This window comes from Neolamprologus brichardi, chromosome 23 (genome assembly GCF_056152115.1).
Source record: "Neolamprologus brichardi isolate AB-2024 chromosome 23, ASM5615211v1, whole genome shotgun sequence".
Classification (NCBI taxonomy): Eukaryota; Metazoa; Chordata; class Actinopteri; order Cichliformes; family Cichlidae; genus Neolamprologus; species Neolamprologus brichardi.
In genome coordinates, this window is record NC_142125.1 from 38,070,898 (window position 1) to 38,092,174 (window position 21,277).

At 45.4% G+C, this 21,277-nt stretch overlaps 1 protein-coding gene across 11 annotated transcripts in view; it reads left to right on the forward strand.

Annotated features, from left to right (window-relative positions):
* Nucleotides 1-21,277, forward strand: part of LOC102782092 (mitogen-activated protein kinase kinase kinase kinase 4-like) — a 38,187-nt gene that overhangs the window by 13,931 nt on the left and 2,979 nt on the right. The window contains exons 4-31 of one of the 11 annotated variants that reach the window (XM_087836905.1): nt 2,652-2,777; nt 2,933-3,043; nt 3,124-3,214; nt 3,813-3,943; nt 4,051-4,105; nt 4,194-4,272; nt 5,001-5,176; nt 5,262-5,334; nt 5,443-5,653; nt 5,742-5,897; nt 6,112-6,198; nt 8,458-8,916; nt 9,719-9,871; nt 11,515-11,784; nt 12,344-12,444; nt 12,879-13,018; nt 13,228-13,322; nt 14,777-14,955; nt 15,173-15,281; nt 15,578-15,886; nt 16,835-16,952; nt 17,457-17,627; nt 17,725-17,868; nt 17,974-18,108; nt 18,362-18,462; nt 18,548-18,697; nt 19,001-19,160; nt 20,105-20,244. In XM_087836905.1, the coding sequence (XP_087693031.1) occupies nt 2,652-2,777; nt 2,933-3,043; nt 3,124-3,214; nt 3,813-3,943; nt 4,051-4,105; nt 4,194-4,272; nt 5,001-5,176; nt 5,262-5,334; nt 5,443-5,653; nt 5,742-5,897; nt 6,112-6,198; nt 8,458-8,916; nt 9,719-9,871; nt 11,515-11,784; nt 12,344-12,444; nt 12,879-13,018; nt 13,228-13,322; nt 14,777-14,955; nt 15,173-15,281; nt 15,578-15,886; nt 16,835-16,952; nt 17,457-17,627; nt 17,725-17,868; nt 17,974-18,108; nt 18,362-18,462; nt 18,548-18,697; nt 19,001-19,160; nt 20,105-20,244 (4,230 nt within the window). Of the gene's footprint in view, nt 1-2,651; nt 2,778-2,932; nt 3,044-3,123; nt 3,215-3,812; nt 3,944-4,050; nt 4,106-4,193; nt 4,273-5,000; nt 5,177-5,261; nt 5,335-5,442; nt 5,654-5,741; nt 5,898-6,111; nt 6,199-8,457; nt 8,917-9,718; nt 9,872-11,514; nt 11,785-12,343; nt 12,445-12,878; nt 13,019-13,227; nt 13,323-14,776; nt 14,956-15,151; nt 15,282-15,577; nt 15,887-16,834; nt 16,953-17,456; nt 17,628-17,724; nt 17,869-17,973; nt 18,109-18,361; nt 18,463-18,547; nt 18,698-19,000; nt 19,161-20,104; nt 20,245-21,277 lie in introns of all 11 variants that reach the window. The other 10 variants (XM_087836895.1, XM_087836897.1, XM_087836896.1 and 7 more) reach the window with 10 other exon arrangements.

Consider the following 21,277-nt stretch of genomic DNA (forward strand, 5'->3'; position numbering starts at 1 on the left):
AGGTTTGAGGGGAGCAGCGAAGACCAGCAGGGCTAACCACCCACACAGTTGGTTATGAGGAAAGCAACATGGGCGTAAAATGCCGGACCCATCCTGGAGCCCAGTTTGAACGTGTCGCACGTAACAGCCTAGTGTTCATAATCTTCCTCAGAGGGGATCACAGCCGACAGCCACGAGCTGAATTTTCACCGGTGTCAGGACACGTTTACTGCTTTGTGGATGCAACATGTTTCTTTCCTACCATCACACAGTCCTCATCAGAAGCTCAACAGGAACTGGTGATGCAGCTCGTGTGCCCTGACATGCCTTTTTGCCACCCCTCACGCACGCTTACGTCACAATGAGTCAGAGTTACACTCTCGACTGACTTGTTATCGTGTGGGAGAGAATGGACCAGCTGTTTCCTGATGTGTGTGAAACACTAGGTGTGCCTTTTCAGACGTCTAGTCACTCACCGAGAACAGGGAGTCACTCGTCACGAGAAGCAGGTGTCCACTTCACCTAAAACCTGCTTGGCTGTATTTTTGTGTTTTGTTTTTCACCGGTGGCCCTTTTTAACGTCTGTCTTCAGTCTGTTTATGTGTGACTTTGGATGTATTTAGTGCATTACAGTGACTGTTATTAGGTTTAGCCTGTGACTGTGCACTCCCATTGCTATTAAAGTGCCAAAGCTCACTAACTGGTGGACCTCACACAGTGATCTTTAAGTCAGTTTGACTGAGTTAATTAGTAGGCTTCAAACGGTGCTCAAATAATGACTCACAGTTTGATCTGTTATGACCGTACGCCTGAAATATTCAATTACGGAGCTTCAGTTAGATCTGTCAGCTCTTTTTCTGCTTGTTATGTTTCAGCTGGCCCGTGTCGCACTTGATGTCCTGGCTGTTGAGCTCATCTGCAGGCACAGAGGTTCTGTGCAGGGTCACTGTGACCCACATTCTCAAATCCAAACAGTCCTCTTTTCTGCAGCTATACAGGCCACGAGCTTAAAAAAACGGATGCTTTTCCATTTTGACGTCGTGCTGTTTTCTGTTAAATTAAAATCTACTCCTTGAATGTGCAGCGCTTCTTGACATAAGGCCAAGGATGTTTCTGCAATTTGGGATCCAGCAGTTGCACTTTAGTAAACACTGTATTGGATTTTAATTTGTGAAAATGTATTACCAGGCTATCAAAGACAAAGAATATGGCTAATTGTTTTGTTTTGGGGGGGGTTTCACCCCTGGAGATTTAAAGATCAGTTTATGTTGTTTTAAGACATGAGAGGAAACTCGGCTGGAGTTTTCTTTGTTAAATCTTTGAGTTACTTTCTAAAGATCTTATCTTCAAGCATAAATTAGGAATACTGGGTGTGGCCTAGTGCCACAGATTAATAGCATCTTATGCGTGTGCGTCGTGCGCTGACGTATTGCTTGCCTTTGCCTCTCTCTCTCTTCGACACGCATCACCATATGATTGTCTCTCCCTCTCAGTCGCCATGTGACTCGTGGCAGAGAGGCTTTCACAGTCGGGAGTGCGATAATCCAGCAGCTGCGTAGCAGAGAGGGGGTACACGGGGAAGGGAGGGTCAGAGAAGGATGGGGTGGTGGAGGGGGATGCGCACAACAGAAAGGCTTACGTCAACTCAAACGAGTCATGCAGCAGCAGCGTGGCTGCCTGTAAAGACAGCCAACTGCCATTTTGCTGTGTGCGATGCACTCACACCATCCAGCATAGTAACATGCACACACAGCATCACCTTTAAATCGGCTGTAGCACATTTTGGTGCAGAATGCTACTAATGGAAATGACAGGATATACAAATATCTGAAGCGTGCATGCACTGCATTATGCAGTGGTAATTTTGTGCAACCACCCCCACCTTTGTACTCTTGTCCCCCCACTCCTCTCACTGTACTTTGTAAATAATAGGCCATGTAACCATAAAGCAAACCACTTGCAGGCTGATCTATGCATGTGTTCAATTAGTGCATCACTGTTAATCTGTGTCAAGTTGCTACAGGGTGCAAGTGGGGAGTTTGCACTGCAGCTTGTTCTGACCTTTTTGTGAAGAAGCGATGGTGGGCAGGTTTGCTCCCGCTATCTGCAACTAAAGGTCGTTTGCAGCAGAGATTAAACGCTGCGTGATCACTACATCTGCTAGTTTGATTTAGCTCTTTCGCATTAATCCCTCAGAGTTCCCTTTAGGTTACGTTTAAATTTTAAAGGCGCCCATTTCCTGTTCCTGCTCTTCCCTTAAGTAATCCTACACCCATTAAGTAATAATTTATTTTTTTTCTCCAGGTGAAGGTTCATGCCAGAGCTTTCTTTCCAGCTCTGTGGATAATAGCCGCTGGTTGTTATTGTAGGTTTATCTGATGTGTCTAACGTACAATGCAAATCATTCATGCAACAGTAATCCATAAACAAAGGACTCATTCCTCGCTCGTGCTGCATGAAAAGGCTGCAGCGATGTTGCACCAGGAGCTGTCATGCGTCTCGACACTTGCTGTGACACAAAGTGTGGAAGTGAATTGATTTATTTGTGAAATGAAACGTTACTTGAGGTCAGGTTATGATTAAAAGGAGCCTACACGCCACATAAAGATTTTTCGGGGCAAGGCCAAACGCCCTCTTTTAATGTGCGCCTGTGTTTGTGTTTGCTTGTCTAGGATGAAGAAGAGGAAATTAAACTGGAGATCAATATGCTGAAGAAGTATTCCCACCACAGAAACATAGCCACCTACTATGGTGCTTTCATTAAGAAGAGCCCTCCGGGACACGATGACCAGCTATGGGTAAGCCCCTCAAATCCAGTGAAGACATTTAAAAAAATGTAAAGACTGCAGCACTGATGCTCACTTCTTTTACTAGCTTTCCTTTTTTATTAACTTTCCAGAACTAGGCGTATTTTAATTGTAATATTTTTTTTCATTGACTGTCTGTTTTGCAGTTGGTGATGGAGTTCTGTGGTGCTGGTTCCATCACAGACCTAGTGAAGAACACAAAGGGGAACCAGCTGAAGGAAGACTGGATTGCCTACATCTCCAGAGAGATCCTCAGAGTGAGCACATTCCCCCTTTTCTCCTCATTTCTCTTCTCTACCTTCTTTCACTAATATTGCATCTCCTCTACCCTCCTCAGGGTCTCGCCCACTTACACGCCCACCACGTCATCCACCGTGACATCAAAGGCCAGAACGTCTTATTGACGGAGAATGCTGAAGTTAAACTAGGTGAGTGACTGAGTTTTCATGTCTTTGATACCTTTTGATCCAATAAATGTCAGTGTCAACTTTAACTTAGAGATTCTCACTTGTTCTTGCCATGCAACACAAGACTAAAACATCTATAAAGTGCCCACCTCCACAGTTTCGGACGAACTGTAGTTTCTCAGGTGGCCACTTGAGGCAGGCAAAAGAATCAATTTTTATAAACGGGCATGTTAAAATACCAAACTTTATAGTAGTTATAAACATGTGTACTGAACAGTGCCAAAGACAATTTTAGCCAGTGGTGTAGCTTTTAATATAGCTCAATATCATGAATTCCAGTAAGATTTAAATGTATGTGTAGTTAATGGTTCCCATTCAGTGGTACTTAAAACAGTTTAAGTTGTCATGTTTTAAGTCTAGATTTTGCCAGCTACGGTGAATTACAGATGCAGCTTGCTAACCAAGCTAGCCAGTAATAGCTACATCTACCATTGAAAAGATTATGCGTGTGTGTAAGAAGGTTGAAAGCTATTTTCCAGCGGCCTGTTTCTCTTTCTTGACATCGAGTCTTTGAAGATGATCGTACAGCGTTTAACTGATTGTCTCCTTATCTCTCCAGTGGATTTTGGCGTGAGTGCTCAGCTGGATCGGACAGTTGGAAGGAGAAACACCTTCATTGGGACACCTTACTGGATGGCCCCAGAAGTCATCGCTTGTGACGAGAACCCAGATGCAACATATGATTACCGAGTAAGATTCTCCAGCGTCTCGAGCGTTCAAAACCTGACTTCCTGTAACCACCGAGGTGCATTATTCTTGTGAATGGCTTTCTTATTGGGCGTTTTCTTCTCTCGCAGAGTGATCTGTGGTCCTGCGGTATCACGGCTATTGAAATGGCTGAAGGAGCGCCCCGTGAGTGCCTGTTTCTCTTATCATTTATGTTTTTTCTTGATCTTTTAATCCTCTTGAATCTTTAACTTTTTTGCAATGCTTCTTTCAGCTCTTTGCGACATGCACCCCATGCGTGCACTCTTCCTCATTCCAAGAAATCCTCCTCCTCGGCTGAAATCTAAAAAATGGTGAGCACCACCCGTAAAGGACGTTTTTACTGTTTATGTATCTGTCCTATATAATCGCCTCGCTACCCTGCAAAATCCTGACACATTTACTCTGAGATATTTTATGCACAGATTTCCTTCTGTCCTCTTTATGTGCATTTTGTTTTATGTCAGACTTCAGCCCAGGCAGCTACAGAGACTTAAATCTAAGAGCTCAGCTTTCCCTTAGTGCTCTGCTGCTGATTCGAACATCTGTGGTACACCTGCTCTGGCAGGCTCAGGCTCTCCTGGCACTCGCACAAACACACTGGATCGCTGCTCTGGACTGCACTGCAGAAACATCTCAGAGCTCGAACGCTCTAATGAACTGGCTCTCGTTTTACATTTGCCTTCAAACAGAAATCGCTGTTTTATTTTATACTCCACCCCTGTTTCATAAAATATCGGTTTGATTCGCTACTGTCGCAAGTGAATCTGACGGTGCTTGGCAGCAGGTGCAGTTGTGATAATAGTTTCACTCCAGCGTGTCCCATTTTTCAGTTTTCGTGGAGTATATGCTTGTCTGTGTGCATCAACCTCAGTTTTTGTTGCGCTGGCGAGTGTCTGGTGAAGGGGAGGGAGCGCTGTTAGGAGTCGTGGGGCGTTTGCAAAAATGTCTGTTTCACTTTCTCGTTGCATGGCTGAAATACTTCTCTGTTTTCGATTCGCTCTCTCAGCCTTGTTGTTTCTCTCCCCCAACTCGCTCACAGGTCCAAAAAGTTCTTCAGTTTCATCGAGAGCTGCCTCGTGAAGAATTACACGCAGCGCCCACCAACAGAGCAGCTGCTGAAGCACCCCTTCATCCGAGACCAGCCCAACGAGCGGCAGGTCCGCATACAGCTCAAAGACCACATCGACCGGACGAAGAAAAAGAGGGGCGAGAAAGGTGCGCGTGCTTGTCGATTATCATGAAAGGCTGGAAAAGTGTAGGCGTAAGCTGTGAGTGACTCCTGGTTTTTGTCCATGTGCAGATGAGACGGAATATGAGTACAGTGGCAGTGAGGAGGAGGAAGAGGATCCTCCTGAGCAAGAAGGAGAGCCCAGGTATGTTCTACACCTGTAGCATTTCCCTGAAAGGAAACAAGTGCACCTGCGCAGGTGGAGGCGTTTCACAAAGCTCCAACCTTTTGTCTCTTTCTTACACCGATACAGCTCAATTGTCAACGTGCCAGGTGAATCTACTCTACGGCGTGACTTCATCCGCCTGCAGCAGGAGAACAAGGAGAGGTCGGAGGCGCTCCGTCACCAGCAGCTCCTCCAGGAGCAGCAACTCCGCGAGCAAGAGGAGTACAAGCGCCAACTACTGGCAGAGAGGCAGAAACGTATCGAGCAACAGAAGGAACAGAGAAGGCGGTTAGAGGAGGTAGGGTTTTGTTTTGACTCTTTTGTCGTTTGTTGTGCCGTTTTTCGGGCAGTTTTTAACCTGTTTTTAATTTATTTCCCCCCCACAGCAACAGCGACGCGAACGGGAGATGAGGAGGCAACAGGAGCGCGAGCAGCGTCGTCGCGAGCAAGAAGAAAAGAGGCGTATGGAAGAGATGGATCGTAGACGTAAAGAGGAGGAGGAACGCCGGCAGGACGAGAAGAGAAGGAACGATCGTGAGCAGGTCTGTTTCTGAAACTGCTTTTACTGCAATTAAAGCCAGCGAAACACGAAGTGAACTGGTGTGTTGGTTCTCAGGGGTTACTTTATGTATTTATTGTAGCGCAGCAAAGCCAAAACATCCCTCTATCTGTTTTAAGATGGATTTTTAGGGTTGTACTTGGTGCTTATTTAAAGAGACATGCGCAGCCTTGATGGGTTTTCTTTCCTGCTGACAGGAGTACATCAGGCGCCAGCTGGAAGAGGAGCAGAGACACCTCGAGATGCTCCAGGAGCAGCTGCTCCGTGAACAGGCCATGCTGCTGGTCAGTCGCACACAAACACTCAGCCTTCTTATTATATCACCATGTCCTCTCACCTCCATAACCTCCAAGATATGAAAATGACTTATAAATCTATTTACATCTCCAGGATTACAGCTTTTGATTTAATGTGTTTTACTGACTTTTTTTTTTTTAATGCATGAAATTCTCAGGAGTTATGCATTGAGTTGCTTGGATATTATATGTACTGAAGTTTGACCAGGACAGTAAGGCGGAGTCAAAGGTGAATAGGGTCCGGATTTTTGTTTTTCTCTCCTTTCGTCGTTTCATTTAAAGGTGCTGGTGAGTCATTTTAGCCCACTTACACCAGGAATCAACCCTGATCCCTTTCATATTTAGTGATGGTGATGTCTTGGACTGTAATGTTTGCAGATGCGATGATGTAGTGAGAGTAGGGACCAGGTGGAGGTATGCATTGGAGATAGGGATGGGTATTGATAAGATTTTCACAATTCCGATTCCATTTTTGATTCTGTTTAACGATTCGATTCTTTATCGATTCTTTTTTTTTTTTTTTTTTTTTTAAAAAGGAGAACACTAAGGTCGATTAGCTTAGAACTTTGTTTTACATCTTCTCTTTGAACAAGATAGAAATTTAGCAGTAACATGGCCTTACAAACCCAACAGTGAGATCTTAAGAGATCTTTAAGAGATCCACAGCCTACGGCTCTTCAATGGGGTGTCACGGGGTCCCCGGGAAAAAATTGTTAATGTAAAATAATAAAATAAATATTCTTCTGTAGCAATAACAAAGTTTAACATAAATTATTCTGTAGCAATTACACAAGAATATCCAGTAATGTCCCTGCCTACAATTAAACACATTCACTTAGCGAAAATCGGGGGCATCTGCTGTGGCAAATGGGTGCAAGCCTTTTACCACAAACTTGTCACTGCTCGGTGACATTCGTCTATCCTGGCCTGAAAGGAGACGCTACCGGTAGACTGCAGCGAGAACTGCCAGCATCTGAGCCAGACTCTGTCTGTTTCTCTCATCATGGTCACCTAAATGCACAGTAATGGCAGGTTTTGTAATAAGGCAGATCGCGCTAACATAATATGCACTGGTAGTTGATTATTTACCTGCCGCATTAACGGGAGAGGACGTGCAAACGTTACCGCTGCTGCTGGGTTGAGATTCACGAGTCCGGAGCGGAATTAAAAACACGACATTCATTTAAGGTCATCGCGTGTTTTGTGAGCAAATGCTTTTGCATATTCGTAGTGTTTCCTCCCTTAAATGAAATATCTACTTTGCAAGTATTGCAAGTTGCCCTGTTGTCATCCGTTCTCGTAAAGTATGACCAAACTTTTGAGCGTTTGAGCCGCTTAGGTGCCGTGTTTCCTGCCAGGTAAATGACGCTCCGCAACGTGGTGACGTCATTCGGGGCGACTGGAATCGATAAGGGAATCAAAAATGGCAAAAATTCCAAGGAATTGAAACAGTTTGAACCGGTTCTCAACAAGAACCGGTTTTCGACACCCATCCCTAATTGGAGATGGGTGAAACTTAGGCAGATGATCCACTGTGGTGACCTGGAAAGAGAGCAGCTGAAAGAAGTTCAGTTACTCTAGCCCACTATGGTTAAAAAACAAACAGGAAAAATATTTTAGATTTTAACTTTTACAGTATTTGCATACGATTGTTTATCATTTATCAATAACAAATGTGACTTTTTAACTTTATAAATATATTTTGTTTTAAATTGAAAGACATTCTAAGCTTTTTGCAAGTTTTTCCTCTGCACATCGTGAATGGGTGATGTAAAATCTCCAACACAGAGATGAAAACCTGTAAGGAATGGTCGTGGATCAGTGGTATAGCTAAATATGTCAAAGCATATGAGTGTCTCCAGGTAGGGAGTGGGGTTTTGCTCTTTTGCCCCACCCACCCCGCCCTTCTCCACCCTTGAAACACACAGGCGATGCATGATGGACGGACATGTGGATGTCATCAGGAAATGCTCCACAGCGCGGCTTTATTTGTAACTAGGTGTTTGAGTCGTTTACACTGCAGAGAAATGTGAAGAAATTGTTCTTTCACATGTTTAATAGTAATTATGATTCGGAGAGACAAGTTTGTTTTGTGTGCACAGCACAAGTCAAACATGACTAAGAGTCAAAAGAAAGATTAAAGAGACGACGATCACCATCATAGTCTGCCTCTGTAAAGACTTGTTGGGCCAAACATGGCCGCTGCCTCTTCTCTCCACCCTGAACCAACCCTACGCTCTGCGACAGGAGTTCAAGTGGCGGGAGCTCGAGGAGCAGCGCAAAGCTGAGCGTCTCCACAAGCGCCTGCAGCAGGAGCAGGCGTACCTGCTGTCCCTGCAGCACGACTCCAAGCAGCAACCTGGCGACAAAACAAAACTCCCATCAGACCATAGTAAGCCGCCACAGGCTGCCACTCTGCCCCCTGACAGAGCCCTCGCCACACTCCCACAAGCTCAGGTCCTCAACTCTGCCGTCTCTGTAGCGAGGGGCGCCTGTGAATCCTCCAGAGCCCCTCAGACGATCCCTGCAGACACCAGTAAATCCCAGGCAACAGGGCAGGAGAGGACTGATGAGAGTTTGAGCCGGGTCTCAAACTCCCCCAGCTCCCTTCAGACTGAAACCCCCTCTGACTCTAACCCTCCCCAGACAGAAAGCTCGGAGCCCGACAGCGAGCCTGTCAGTCAACCTCCTCAGCCTATCAGAGAGGTGAACCTCCTCGGCTCTGCCTGTTCTTTCCACCTTCCTCTTCTTGCTTGCTTTCACTCAGCCTCAGTGGTTATGATGATAAAGGATTGTTTTCCTCCCCACGTACTTGCCTGTTGTGGGTGTTCTGGTCCAAAGCAATAACTAACACGTTACAGTGCAGGCGCGCTCAGACAGTCATCCTTTTGAAGGAAAGAAGTAGGGGGTCCAGGGAGAACCACGGGCTCACAACCGACCTTTTTGTGTCCTGAATAAAACAACCTGCTCTCCTCCGCTGTCTCTTTGCTCTTCCTCTCACTTGCACTGTTGCTCGTCATCCATCAGGACATTGTCATCTTAATTTAAATTTCGAGCTGGCTGAACGAGAGAGAAATATATTTAAGGTCTAGGAGAGTTAGAATAAAGAAGCTTTCAGGGATTCCTCTTTGTCTTTTGACATCCAGTCTGATAAAGTCTTCAGTGTGGCTGTGTCGACTCTGTGTGTGGACTGGGCCACTGCATGTGGATGACTGAGGCCCAAACTAACACGCAGGGGCACCGAAGCCTGCGTCATTAACTGCGATCTTTTCCCCCACTGCATACTTAAATCCTGGGATGTGTTTGAAAGAGTCCCTCTCCTCCTACGTCTGCACATGTATCTGTGTCTGTATGGCTTCAAGCATGTTTAATATCATTGTCACCAGCTGTCTGGTGTTGCTGATCGTTGTTGGTTAAATGTAAAAGTTTCCCAAGAGACCACAAGATCAATTTTTCCCTGATACTCATCCATTTTCTTTCCCCACCCTGTACAATTCCTTCATCTCAGGCCGACGAGCGCTACCGTAAGAACATTCAGGGCTCCCCTCAGGCCGCCCCTCCTCCCAAGCAGCCCCCTCTGCCTCCCCGCTCCTCTGAACCGTTCTCCAACGGCGGCTCCTCGTCCGACGCATCTGCCATGCACCGACCCATGGAGCCTCAGGTAACTCCTTCCTCCGCTGCTCCCTAGCCTTTTCCTCCTCCTCCTTCATTCTGTCGCTGCACTGGATTTGTCAGTTTTCTCAGACATTCTGAATAAAATAAAAAATAGAAGGCGAGGCTGGGCAGTATGTGTGTGTTTGAGTGAACTGTGGCTTTAGACTGTTCACCTTTTTTGATTTCCCTGGGTATTATTTTTGTTCTACTGTTGAGACTCACAATAAGTCATAAGCACTTCAGTCAGCAATCTGAGTAGTTTTAAAAAAACATGACAGACGCCTGATATAGTGAGTTAATCAATCACTGCCTCCGCCAGTGCTAAAAGGCCAATAATCTTATTTCTCGCCTTTTTGTTTTATGTTTTTCTTTCAAATGAGCAAATAGAGCTATAATTTACCCTCCTGAAATCCTTTTTGCACGCTCAGCGCAGCCTTTTTGCTGAATATACTGAACATATTCATGATTTCTCTTGGGGCGCTCTGTGGCGTCATCTTTCTCCTACAAGAATGCCCATACAGAGATGGGTGTAGTGGTATTTGTGGGAGAATATGTACTTTTTACAGACTAAGCTCTCAATCACAGAACAATTCAAGAACAGATCAACCCAGAAATGGGACAGTTTTGCCACTTAACCTCCTGAACTGTTTGATATTTCCACTTGAGAAGAGTGGGGGGGGAAAAAACTGAACTCCAATTTATCATAACGGCTGCAAAACTGCATGACCAACCTTGGACTCTGTGGCTAAGACACTTGGGAGTGAGGCACTTAGCCTCATCACCTTTTCAGAGTGAGGGTTTAAAAAACTCCAGCACACGCTGACAGTTCAATTTCTGTCGAATCAACACTAAATTAGAGGAGAATAACAGCCATATAGCAGCCGTAACCTTTTCAGTAAATCTGCTGCACTTTGCAATCTTTGGGGGGGGGGAGACATGGCACCAGATTTGTGGGTTTTTTGTTTGTAAGATGAGCTAAGCAGAATTCAGCTTAACTTTGCTTAAACTCATGTTTGTGTGTCTGAGGAGTAAAAATCTGTTACATTTGGTTTTTTATTTTTAATACATTTGAGAGAATTTGAAACAAGTTTTTCTTCACTTTGAGGATTTTTGTGAAGAAAAGTGGTTTTGTTTTTTTCATTTTTCTCTTCCTCAGTAAAGACTCTTTGCAGTCTTTGCACATAAAAATCTAATTGTGGGTTCACAACATGAATATAAAACAAGTACTGATGGCAGTGGCTTATTGCAAAAGCAATTAGATGCTCTGCTTGCAGCAGACTTCTGCAAAATGCACTACTTGTGTATGTTACTCAGCAGAAAAGCTGGGATAGGCTGATTGCAACATAATCTGCCTTTGAACCTTTTTTAAAGCTCAGAAATTGTAATGTGTAATTTGGAATGACACTTTTGAAAAAGAAGCTTCATATTTATCATACCGACACAGGCTCCTCTTTCTTCAAAGGGTTGATTCCTGTAAAAAAACAAACGCAGACTGAAGAGTGAAAAAGTCATTGTTTCGTGTTGTGCTGTCTGCCGTGTGCATGTGTACATTATGTAAAAAGCCACACGCATCTTCCCTCATGTCTCACTGTGTTGTCTGCTTGTTTCACCCCCTCCCCCCTGCTCTTCCTCTTCCTGACTCCCAAAAAGGTCCAGTGGTCTCACCTGGCTGCTCTAAAGAGCAGCAACAGCGCTGCCCCCTCTCCTCCTCCTCCGCCCGTGGTTGCCCGCTCTCAGTCCTTCAGCGAGTCCGGCGGTGTGGCCTCTAGCTTTGCACAACTCCACCTGCGCTCCCAGGACCCCCACCATCACCACCACCACCCATCGCCTGCACGCACAGATCCCCAACCCCAACCTCCCCTCCACCACCCTCAGGCTAGGCTTGAACATCAGGCCAGCAGCGAGGAGGTCCCTCCCAAGGTAAGGTGCCGGGGGACGGCTGCCTTCCCCCCCCTCCTCCCACACCCAGCCTTCAAATCTCTCCATCGCTCACTTCCTCTCATCCACTTTTCCGTAGCATGCTGTTCAGCCTCCTCCTGGCTGTGTGCGTCTGCCTTGCTGCGTCTAGTCTCACTTGTTAAAACTGCTTCGAAGGCGTATTCAAATGAATCAGAGCAACTTTGAATTTCTGGGCCGACAGATTACCCCATCGCTCATATTCAAAATCATGAATGAGAAATAAAACCGCACATTCCTCTAATCTAAATCGCTCTCAGTGTGTTGTGGGGGTGTTCTCTGTTCTCTGCTCCGCTGTGTTCAGCTACGCCCTAAGATTTTCTCTGTTTCAGTGGTCAAACTAGGACAGTTTTTAAATTCTTGGATGATTTCCACTTCAGCTTCAAATCCCAATGTATGCTCACTGATTAGCATGAGCCTGAACCAGAGGATAAGCTCCCTTGTTTGATGACACTGTTTTCCTATTAGGTTTGTTTTTAGGAACATATTGATTTGTGATGATCATCAAATACTTGTCTCCCAGGTACCGGTGAGGACAACATCCAGGTCTCCTGTGCTGTCACGTAGAGAGTCCCCTCTGCCTTCACAGCCCAGCAATCAGGGTGGACAGAGGAACGCAGGCAGGTGGGTAAAGAGACCTCAGGCGTGTCTCACTTTAGGATTATGTGGATGTGGTCTAAGAGAGCTGCTCACATGGACGCTGTTAAAAGTTGCAAAAGCCAAAGCAGTAACCCCTCCCCTACATAGGGGTACCTCTCAGAATAGAGAGTTTCAGAAAATATGGTAGAAAAGACAGATTATTAAGACATAATATTATGACTGCTTATAATATTGCAGATTAATATTTATAAGTTGGTTATGTTTGCATATAAAATGCAAAAAATTGTGCTTTAATTTTGCGGTGATGTAAACTCCCACTAATCCAAGTTTGGCTTGAATTAGTACGATCAAAATCACAAAAATATATGTAGTGCATCCTGAAAAGCGCAGGGAGGGTAGGGACTAAATGACAGTGGAGTTGGGTTTGTTCCCACTGTGCTTGTTCTTCCTCGTCACAGTAACGTGGAGCAGCGTCCGCTGTGGGATCGAGTGGAGAAGCTGCAGTCACGGCCAGGCAGCGGCAGCTCGTCCGGCTCCTCCAACTCCAGCTCCCAGGCCAGTCCTGGGGACCGTTTCAGGCCACGCTGTGAGTCCCCTGGTACTGTACTCGGCTACATATCACTAACCCTACCGACTGCTTATTAGCGGATTAGGATTATTACCATAATTATACAAATCTGGCTCAAATGCCATCCTCTGAGCTTGTGCTCAAATAAGTTTTGTTTTTTTGCCAATTAAAGCGCCTTTGCACATCCAGCTCTCTTCGGTCTCCCCTCACTAACGCCATTTCCTTTCATTTCCACAAAGCTTCCTCCAAATCTGAAGGATCGCCTCTCCAGCGGCCTGAAAACGTTTCCAAGAAACAGGATGAAAAGAACGTCGCCAGGCCCACTCGACCAGCTGTAAGTCCACTGTTACTCGAGTGCTGGTTAAACTTGAAAATGAATAGGTGAAAACAGTTTTTCCCACTTTGCTCTATTTTCCACTGCTCCAATTATCCAACCACCTGGTGTGGGAACCTTACGTGAATCCAATGCTTCCTGATTGTTTGGGTGGGGTGCCTTGCTTAGGGTGATGTGGTAAGCCTATTAACTGAGATTACATAATCTCACCTCTGCTATGCCTGCACCATTGCTCATGGCATTACACGATAAAGATTTCAGATAAAAGGCATTTGCTCCTTTTGTGGAGATTGGCTCACTATTTTATTTCTGCCTTTACCGTCCCCTGGCACCTTTCCATACGCCTCCACTTTTTTTTTTTTTGCTTGCTCTCAAGAAAAATGCACAAGACAAAAGGAGGGTTAACCCTGCGCCGCAGCTTCCTGCTCCTAGATTTGAATGCAACCACATTTGAATGCAAACACGCCCCTCCTGTGTTCCCTTGTACTTCTCAGAATGGCTCGCGATCACCTGTTTGTGTTTGTGGATAAACTGTGGCTTGGAAGCACGGAAGTATCCCCCCTTCTTTTTCTTGCTCTTTTTACAAGCTTATGCGACTATATTATGACAAAGGGGCGAGGGGAAATGAAGAGGACAAGCATGTTAAGGAGGACGAGGTGAAACACTCATTTAGGCAACAGAAAGAGGCTCTTAGTAATCTGACATTCCCCGATACAACATGCTGCTTACTTCACCGTTTCCTAGAGGTCAGACTAAATGAAGGTTGTTTAAAAGATGGAAAAAGACGGTACAGGTTTGTACCCATAAGTGAAAGAGACGAAGTAGAAACATAAACAGTTCCTTGAACCGAGGAGGGATTCAGATTTCAGACTTTCTACAGTACGATATCCTGTTGTGCCTTTATATTTAAAGTGGACCCAGTCTGCTCATTTCAGACTCAATATTTGTAGTCTTGAAGTCTGCCAGTGTAGCTTTGTACTTTTAGCTGTCCTCCCTTTTAAAGCCAGCTTTCTTCTGATTGGCTGCTCCTCCCTAAGCAGGATGTTTGAACAGTAGGTGGGTGGAGCTTCTGTGTGCCTTAGATGAAGATAATGGGTGGGGGGGAGGGTATCTGTGCACCCTATGACATCATTCAGCCAAAAGGCACAATAGGTCCACTTTGTGTGCTCAGTCTATCATATTGATGCGTTGTCTGGGCAACCTCTGTTATGGAGGGAGTTTTTAAACTTGGAGTGTTTGTCCTCTTTGGTGCAGTTTCTTTTTGTGCTGAAAAATCTAAGCCAACTAAAAACTCATTAGTATGAACCAAACAGGGCCACCCAGAAATGGGACCGCCTTAGTGGTCTTAGCGCCGTTGCTTCAGGCCGAATGCAACTTGCACCAAAGCGGAGAAATGGACCTGAGCTCGCAGGTTGACCTGTCAGCACGTCTAAAACCTTCGCTGCTGCTTTCAGGACCTGACGGCGCTCGCCAAGGAGCTGCGCGCAGTCGACGATGTGCGACCTCCTCACAAGGTCACAGACTACTCCTCCTCCAGTGACGAGTCGGGCACGACCGATGAGGAGGACGAGGAAGAGGTGGACCAGGAGGCAGGAGAAGAGTCCACCTCAGGGGCCGAGGACTCCAAAGCTGGGTAATACACCTGATGCCTCTGTTATTAATTTAGTATTTTGTGTTGAAGTATAAAGCACTGCGTGATATATGTATATGTATATATTTGTTGTCTGATAATGTTCAAACATGTTGAGCTGCAGTTAAATACCAATCAGTGCTGCATGGCTTATCTGCATGACTGCTGATTTAACTCTGGTCTGGTTATGGGACATCAGATATCCCCATGGCTTCCGCAGGAGAGTGAGTAACGGCGAGACGGAGTCTGCTAAAACCATGCTGGTCGAAGACTCGGAAAGCGATCAGGCAACCACACCCTCCAAGGATGGCACACTGGTCATCAGACAGGTAAGAAGGACGGGCCGGTGGTGCCTGATTTTGACCGATTGGTGGTGCTGATTAGAAATGTAGTTTAAAATTTTCTCTGTCCAGCGTAAGTGTTGTTTTAACTACTCATTCTCCACAATTTCTTCGTTGTTCCTGCATATGATCATGCCATTTCATTCAGGCCTTCACATTTGAAGATGAATAATCTTAATATGTCAGGTTGCTACACCAAGCAGCAGGCTAGCAGCCAGACACACAGCTCCACCTTCTTTCCCACCTGCTTGCTTGAGCCCAAGTGTGCCTGTTCTTGCTTCCAGAGCACAGCTGACATAAAGCGGTTGGTCACTCTCTCATCTCCCTCCCCTTCCTCGGCTGGCCACGGCCAACCCCAGCCCCCTGGTCGCGGCCCGCTAGAGAAAAACGGCTTTCCGGGCCGCATACACCACCTACCAGACCTTATCCAGCAGAGCCATCATTCCACTTCCTCTTCCACAACCATCCCTTCCTTCTCCTCCTCCTCCTCCTCTTCCACCACCACTACCTCTTCCTCCTTACCCTCATCATCTAGCCATGCCAGTCCTGCAGTATCCCCACAGATCTCTTTGGACGAGCTCACTGCCATAGAGGTATGTCGCCATCACACAACTAAGGGCAAACAGCTGAGGAGTGGGCAGTAGAAAGGATGTGCAGACTTTTTGTATAGCTTTAAAAAATGGTATCAGGTTTATTGTGACGGCTATAAAATGCAAACCTCCATCTCGGTCTGTACACGTCAGCTGTCCATTCCTGGGTTGCCTGCCCTGCATCCTCTCCTCCTCCATGTCCTGCTGGCTTCACACTTCCGCTTCTCTGCTCACTCTTCACTCGGCTGGTTTGAATCTTCTGAGCTGCTGCAACCTCCTTTCCCCTCCCGCACTTCACTGCATTACACTGTGCTAACACTGGCGCCTCCTTGTGGCACAACGTGCTCACAACACGCAGGAAACTAAAGCCCGAGCTTCTTGGGATTTGTATGAATATTTCTAAGATAAATGTCCCATTTATAGAGCAGCACTACCTTGCAAACAACATGCGTCTTGGGTGGTGGAGTATCCTTGTGTGTCTGTGCTTCATTAAGAGCAGCTTGTTTTCTTCTCCTCTCTAACAGTTCACAGCAGCCTGTGTTTGGATCACTTAATGTTTCCTTCAACACATTTTTTTCTTCTTGTTGCACATGTTGTTTGTCCTCTCTGACATATTTTGTGCCTTCACTAACATCAAAACAATTAACATAACTGCACTTTTTCGTTTGCTTTTTTTTCCGGGGTGGGTGGTGGGGGGACTTTGTTCCCAGTTGTGCTGTAAAAATGCGGTTTTGAAGGCATTTAAGCTGGATGTTGTTTAACGAGACCCCAGAGGTAGAGCTATAACTCATAAGCTCAAACCTGAGGGGCCTCTGCTGCCGTTTAAATAAACAGTCGTTCTTAGGAATTACAAATCAAGTTTGATTCATGTTTCAGCTCGGTGCATTTTAAGTTATTTTATTGGGAATGTTTTGAGCTCTAGGTTTTCTAAATATCCGATATCTCCACCAGTCGCAGTCGGAGAGCAACTCCATGTCCAAACACAAGTCCTCCTCCTCGTTCACGCCCTTCATCGACCCGCGTCTGCTGCAGATATCTCCATCCAGCGGGAGCTCCCTCAACAACATGGGTAAGTCTGGATATACGCACGATCTGATATCCTCGTGTTGGTGTTGTTCCCAGATCATCATACTAAAGGTTGTTCCAGGATCAACATTGCAAGTGACCAGTCAGAATGTTGTGATGTCATACTTTTGCGACTTCGGGAAAAAACGGCGTAAAACAAAAAACTGTACTTAAGCTGCGAGAAACCGCCTTTGTCCGCCGATCAACGGACCCTGACCCAAACCCTTTAATAAACGCTAAGCAGAATTGATATTGTCCTTGCAACATTGGAATTTCATAAATGCAGGAATGGGTTGGTGTGCAAAAGAATAACGTCACAATAATGTGATTGGTCACTTGCAATGTTGAACCTGGAACAACATTTTTATGATGATCTGCGAACAACACCAATACGACGATATCAGATCATCCCTGGATATACAGCCCACTGCAAAAACGCATCTTCAACACTAATTCCTCTCTGTTATCTGCAAAGTTAATGTGCGCTGCCTCTGCTTTCCCTTTCCAGCTGGATTTGGGCAAGACGGGCGCCTGTCAGATCAGCTGCGGTCCGACCCATCCCGTAAAGGCTCAGTGGTTAACGTCAACCCGGTCAACACTCGTCCACCGAGCGACACCCCGGAGATTCGCAAGTACAAGAAGAGGTTCAACTCTGAGATCCTGTGTGCGGCACTCTGGGGTGAGTGAACTTCAAAAATATGGAGTTACTGTGATGCCCCACAGATGGATGAAAACCTATCAGCAGTGACTTATGTTTGTGCCTGTTGCTCTTCCAGGAGTAAATCTGCTGGTGGGAACAGAGAGCGGTCTGATGCTGCTGGACCGAAGCGGGCAGGGTAAGGTCTACCCTCTGATCAACCGTCGACGCATCCAGCAGATGGACGTCCTAGAGGGACTCAACGTCCTGGTGACCATATCAGGTAGAGCACACGTGCCAACCAGAAAGTCTCGATTCAGATTCATTTTTAGTCAGTAAAGTTTTGGATAGATGGATTTTTTTTTTTTTTGTTTCCATCCTCCTGCAGGCAAAAAGAACAAGCTGCGAGTGTATTACCTGTCATGGCTTCGAAACAAGATTTTGCACAATGACCCTGAGGTGGAGAAGAAGCAGGGGTGGGTCAATGTGGGCGACCTGGAGGGCTGTGTCCACTACAAAGTTGGTACGTTTCCTAAAGCTGTACAGGAAAAAGGAAATGGTGCCTTGAAGGGAGAGGGGGCATAAAAGGGCTTAAAGCTGAACAGCTTAGAGCTCAGAGGTTGCTCTAAGGCCCAGTATAAGATAAATAAGGCTTATTTTGAATTTTGAATCATGCAAAGCTGCTCTAGCAGAGTCCAAGAATTAAAAAAATATCCACATGGATCACCACAGGAGCCATCACCCATGATTAACTCGCCACCTACTTGTTATTCCAGTGAAGTACGAGAGAATTAAATTCTTGGTGCTGGCTTTGAAGAACTCTGTGGAGGTCTACGCATGGGCGCCCAAACCTTATCACAAGTTCATGGCCTTTAAGGTAAGCATGTTCTCTAACAGGTGTCATTCTACCCGCAGGTGGCTGACTGCTTTCAGGCTGACTTTCTTCTGACTTTTTTCTTTAGTCTTTTGGTGACCTGGTGCACAAACCTCTGCTGGTTGACTTGACGGTGGAGGAAGGTCAGAGGTTAAAGGTCATCTACGGTTCCTGTTCAGGCTTCCACGCTGTGGATGTTGACTCTGGTGCCGTCTACGACATCTACCTGCCCACACATGTATGTGCGAACTGATGCAGACTGATTACGTCTTGTGTTTTGCATTTTCTAAATTTGAATTCAGTTTTATTTCTACAATGCCAAATCATAGCAGTCGCCTCAACTTTATATTATAAGGTAAAGACCGACAATAATGGAGAGAGAACTCCACAATTAAACTACCCCCTATGAGCAAGCCCTTAGTGACAGTGCAAAGGACAAACTCCAGCAGAGCCAGGCTCAGTGAGGGGCGGCTATCTGCTGCGACTGGCGGTGACGGGACTTTTTAAAATCTCTTACCTTTTTCCTCCATTTCCTCCTCAGATCCAAACCAATATTCAGTGCCACGCCATCATCATCTTGCCCAACACTGATGGGATTGAGCTGCTGGTGTGTTACGAGGACGAGGGCGTCTACGTCAACACCTACGGACGCATCACCAAGGATGTGGTGCTGCAGTGGGGAGAAATGCCAACTTCAGTGGGTAAGTGAAAAGCAGATATTTCTCATCATGATGCCAGAGGTCAGAAAAATCTGAATCGCACTGTGGTTTGCACAAAAACAACTGCACCAAGACCCTTTGCAGGAGGGGGTCTCAGTGTGGTTCCAAACAAACTGTATTTACGATGTGAACGTGATACGAGCCCACTCAGAACATGTTACAAGGGCTAAAAAATATCTCATAGCAACTTATGCTTTGTATTCTCAGTGCAGGTAGCTACTATAGATGTGCAAAGGCTTATACGGGCTAGCAACTAGCCAAGAAATGATTGTAAACTCTGTTTTCTCACACAGCACCTTCTTCCTGTATTTACTTTTCTTGCTCCCACCCCAGATACGTCTGGCCAGTGAGCGGACAGAACATTCTCATGTGGCTTGCAGTGAAACATTTTGGTTTGCTTGGATTTTTCTGTGTGAAAACAAACCAAACCACAGGGAAAAGCTACAAGTTTACAAACTTGTCAGCTGATTTGGACCAGAGTAAAAAAAATCTGTAGGTGTGAAAACGCTCTGAGTGAAGAGGGTCTGCAGCACCAAAAAGTCCTGTGTTCAGAGACTTCTGGTTATTTTACTGGGAGAAGTGATCTCCCAACTCTAAAAGCAATGGTGCAAATGATGCTGGCAACTTCAGTGTGCAGCAGAGTGAAGGTTCAACCTTCAGAATAAAACGATCAGATGTGAAAAGCCCAGCAGCAGCTTCACTTGATGCATTCGATTACACGCCAACAGCAGTCGAGGTTTCACTTTATTTTAGACACTTTTGTTTAATAGCTTTTTTTTTTTTTTTTTATCAATATGTAAAAGTATTACATTTATCATTAGAAGTATTCACAAGTAAAATGACACGTTGTTTGAATTTTTACAGCTTTTTTTTTTTTTTTTTTAACAGCTACTTACCCTCCTTTTCCCCTTTCTGTGCTTGTGCAGCCTACATTAGGTCAAACCAGATCATGGGCTGGGGTGAGAAGGCTATAGAGATCCGCTCAGTGGAGACGGGCCACCTTGACGGAGTCTTCATGCACAAGAGAGCCCAGAGACTCAAGTTCCTTTGTGAGAGGAATGACAAGGTGAAAACATCCTTCCTTTCTTCATCCCTCCTGTTTCTCTCTATACAGTAGAGATAAATGTGAACACACCCCTAATAATATGTCAGGTTTTTGTTGTTGATTTATTGCAGTATTGTGTTTTCATTTCAAAACTTTTCCACCTTTAATGTCACCAATAACCTGTAAAATTAAACTGGTTACATAAGTGCACATCCTTTAATCACAGCATTCAGTCTTAACTTGGTAATATTTGCCCTCTCTCCCATGCAAAAGTGCTCAACACTCAAGGCGCTTAATATTGTGAGGTAATAGCCCTGCAATAATACAGAAACCCCAACAATCAGGTGATCTCCTATGAGCAAACACTTGGTGACAGTGGGAGGGAAAAACACTCTTAACGGTTCCAGTCTCAGGGAGGGGGGCCTGTCACTACCCGATCCGTACCGGAAACCCGATCGGTACCCCGCATGCGCGAAATGTGTCTACTTCCGGTCGAAGCATTTTACGATATTTACGGGTCAGAGTATCTGTTAAGATGTTAAGAATAATAAGTATCTCTTAAAATGTTTCCGATAATGAAACATTTAATTTAATGTAGACAAAAAAATAAAGAGTGACGAATCAGGGCTCCCCGATCCTTACTGAGCATGTGCAAAGTCGGACCGTACAATTCGGGTCTACACGATCCGTACTGCGCATGTGCAGGGGTTTTCTTCTTCTTCTGTTCGTTTAATGGCCGTTTACACCCCAGTGTTCGAGGATACTGCCACCTGCTGACTGAGCGAATGAACCCTATTGTAAACTGAATTAGCGTCATTACAAACGTGTGTTAAATTTGATTTAGTGATAGTCGAGTGTGTTTATGCTTGTCTATGTGGAGAGGATTGTTGGAATAGTGATGATGATGTCCGCTATCACTGTCAGTTGCCAGTAAACACTTCATCTGGCTGCTGAATCATCACGTGACATATTACAAACTCTGTATTATTAATTCTGTATTTAGGCGCCATTCTTCTTATTTTACGGCGCTGTTGTTCAATCGGGGGACGCTCTC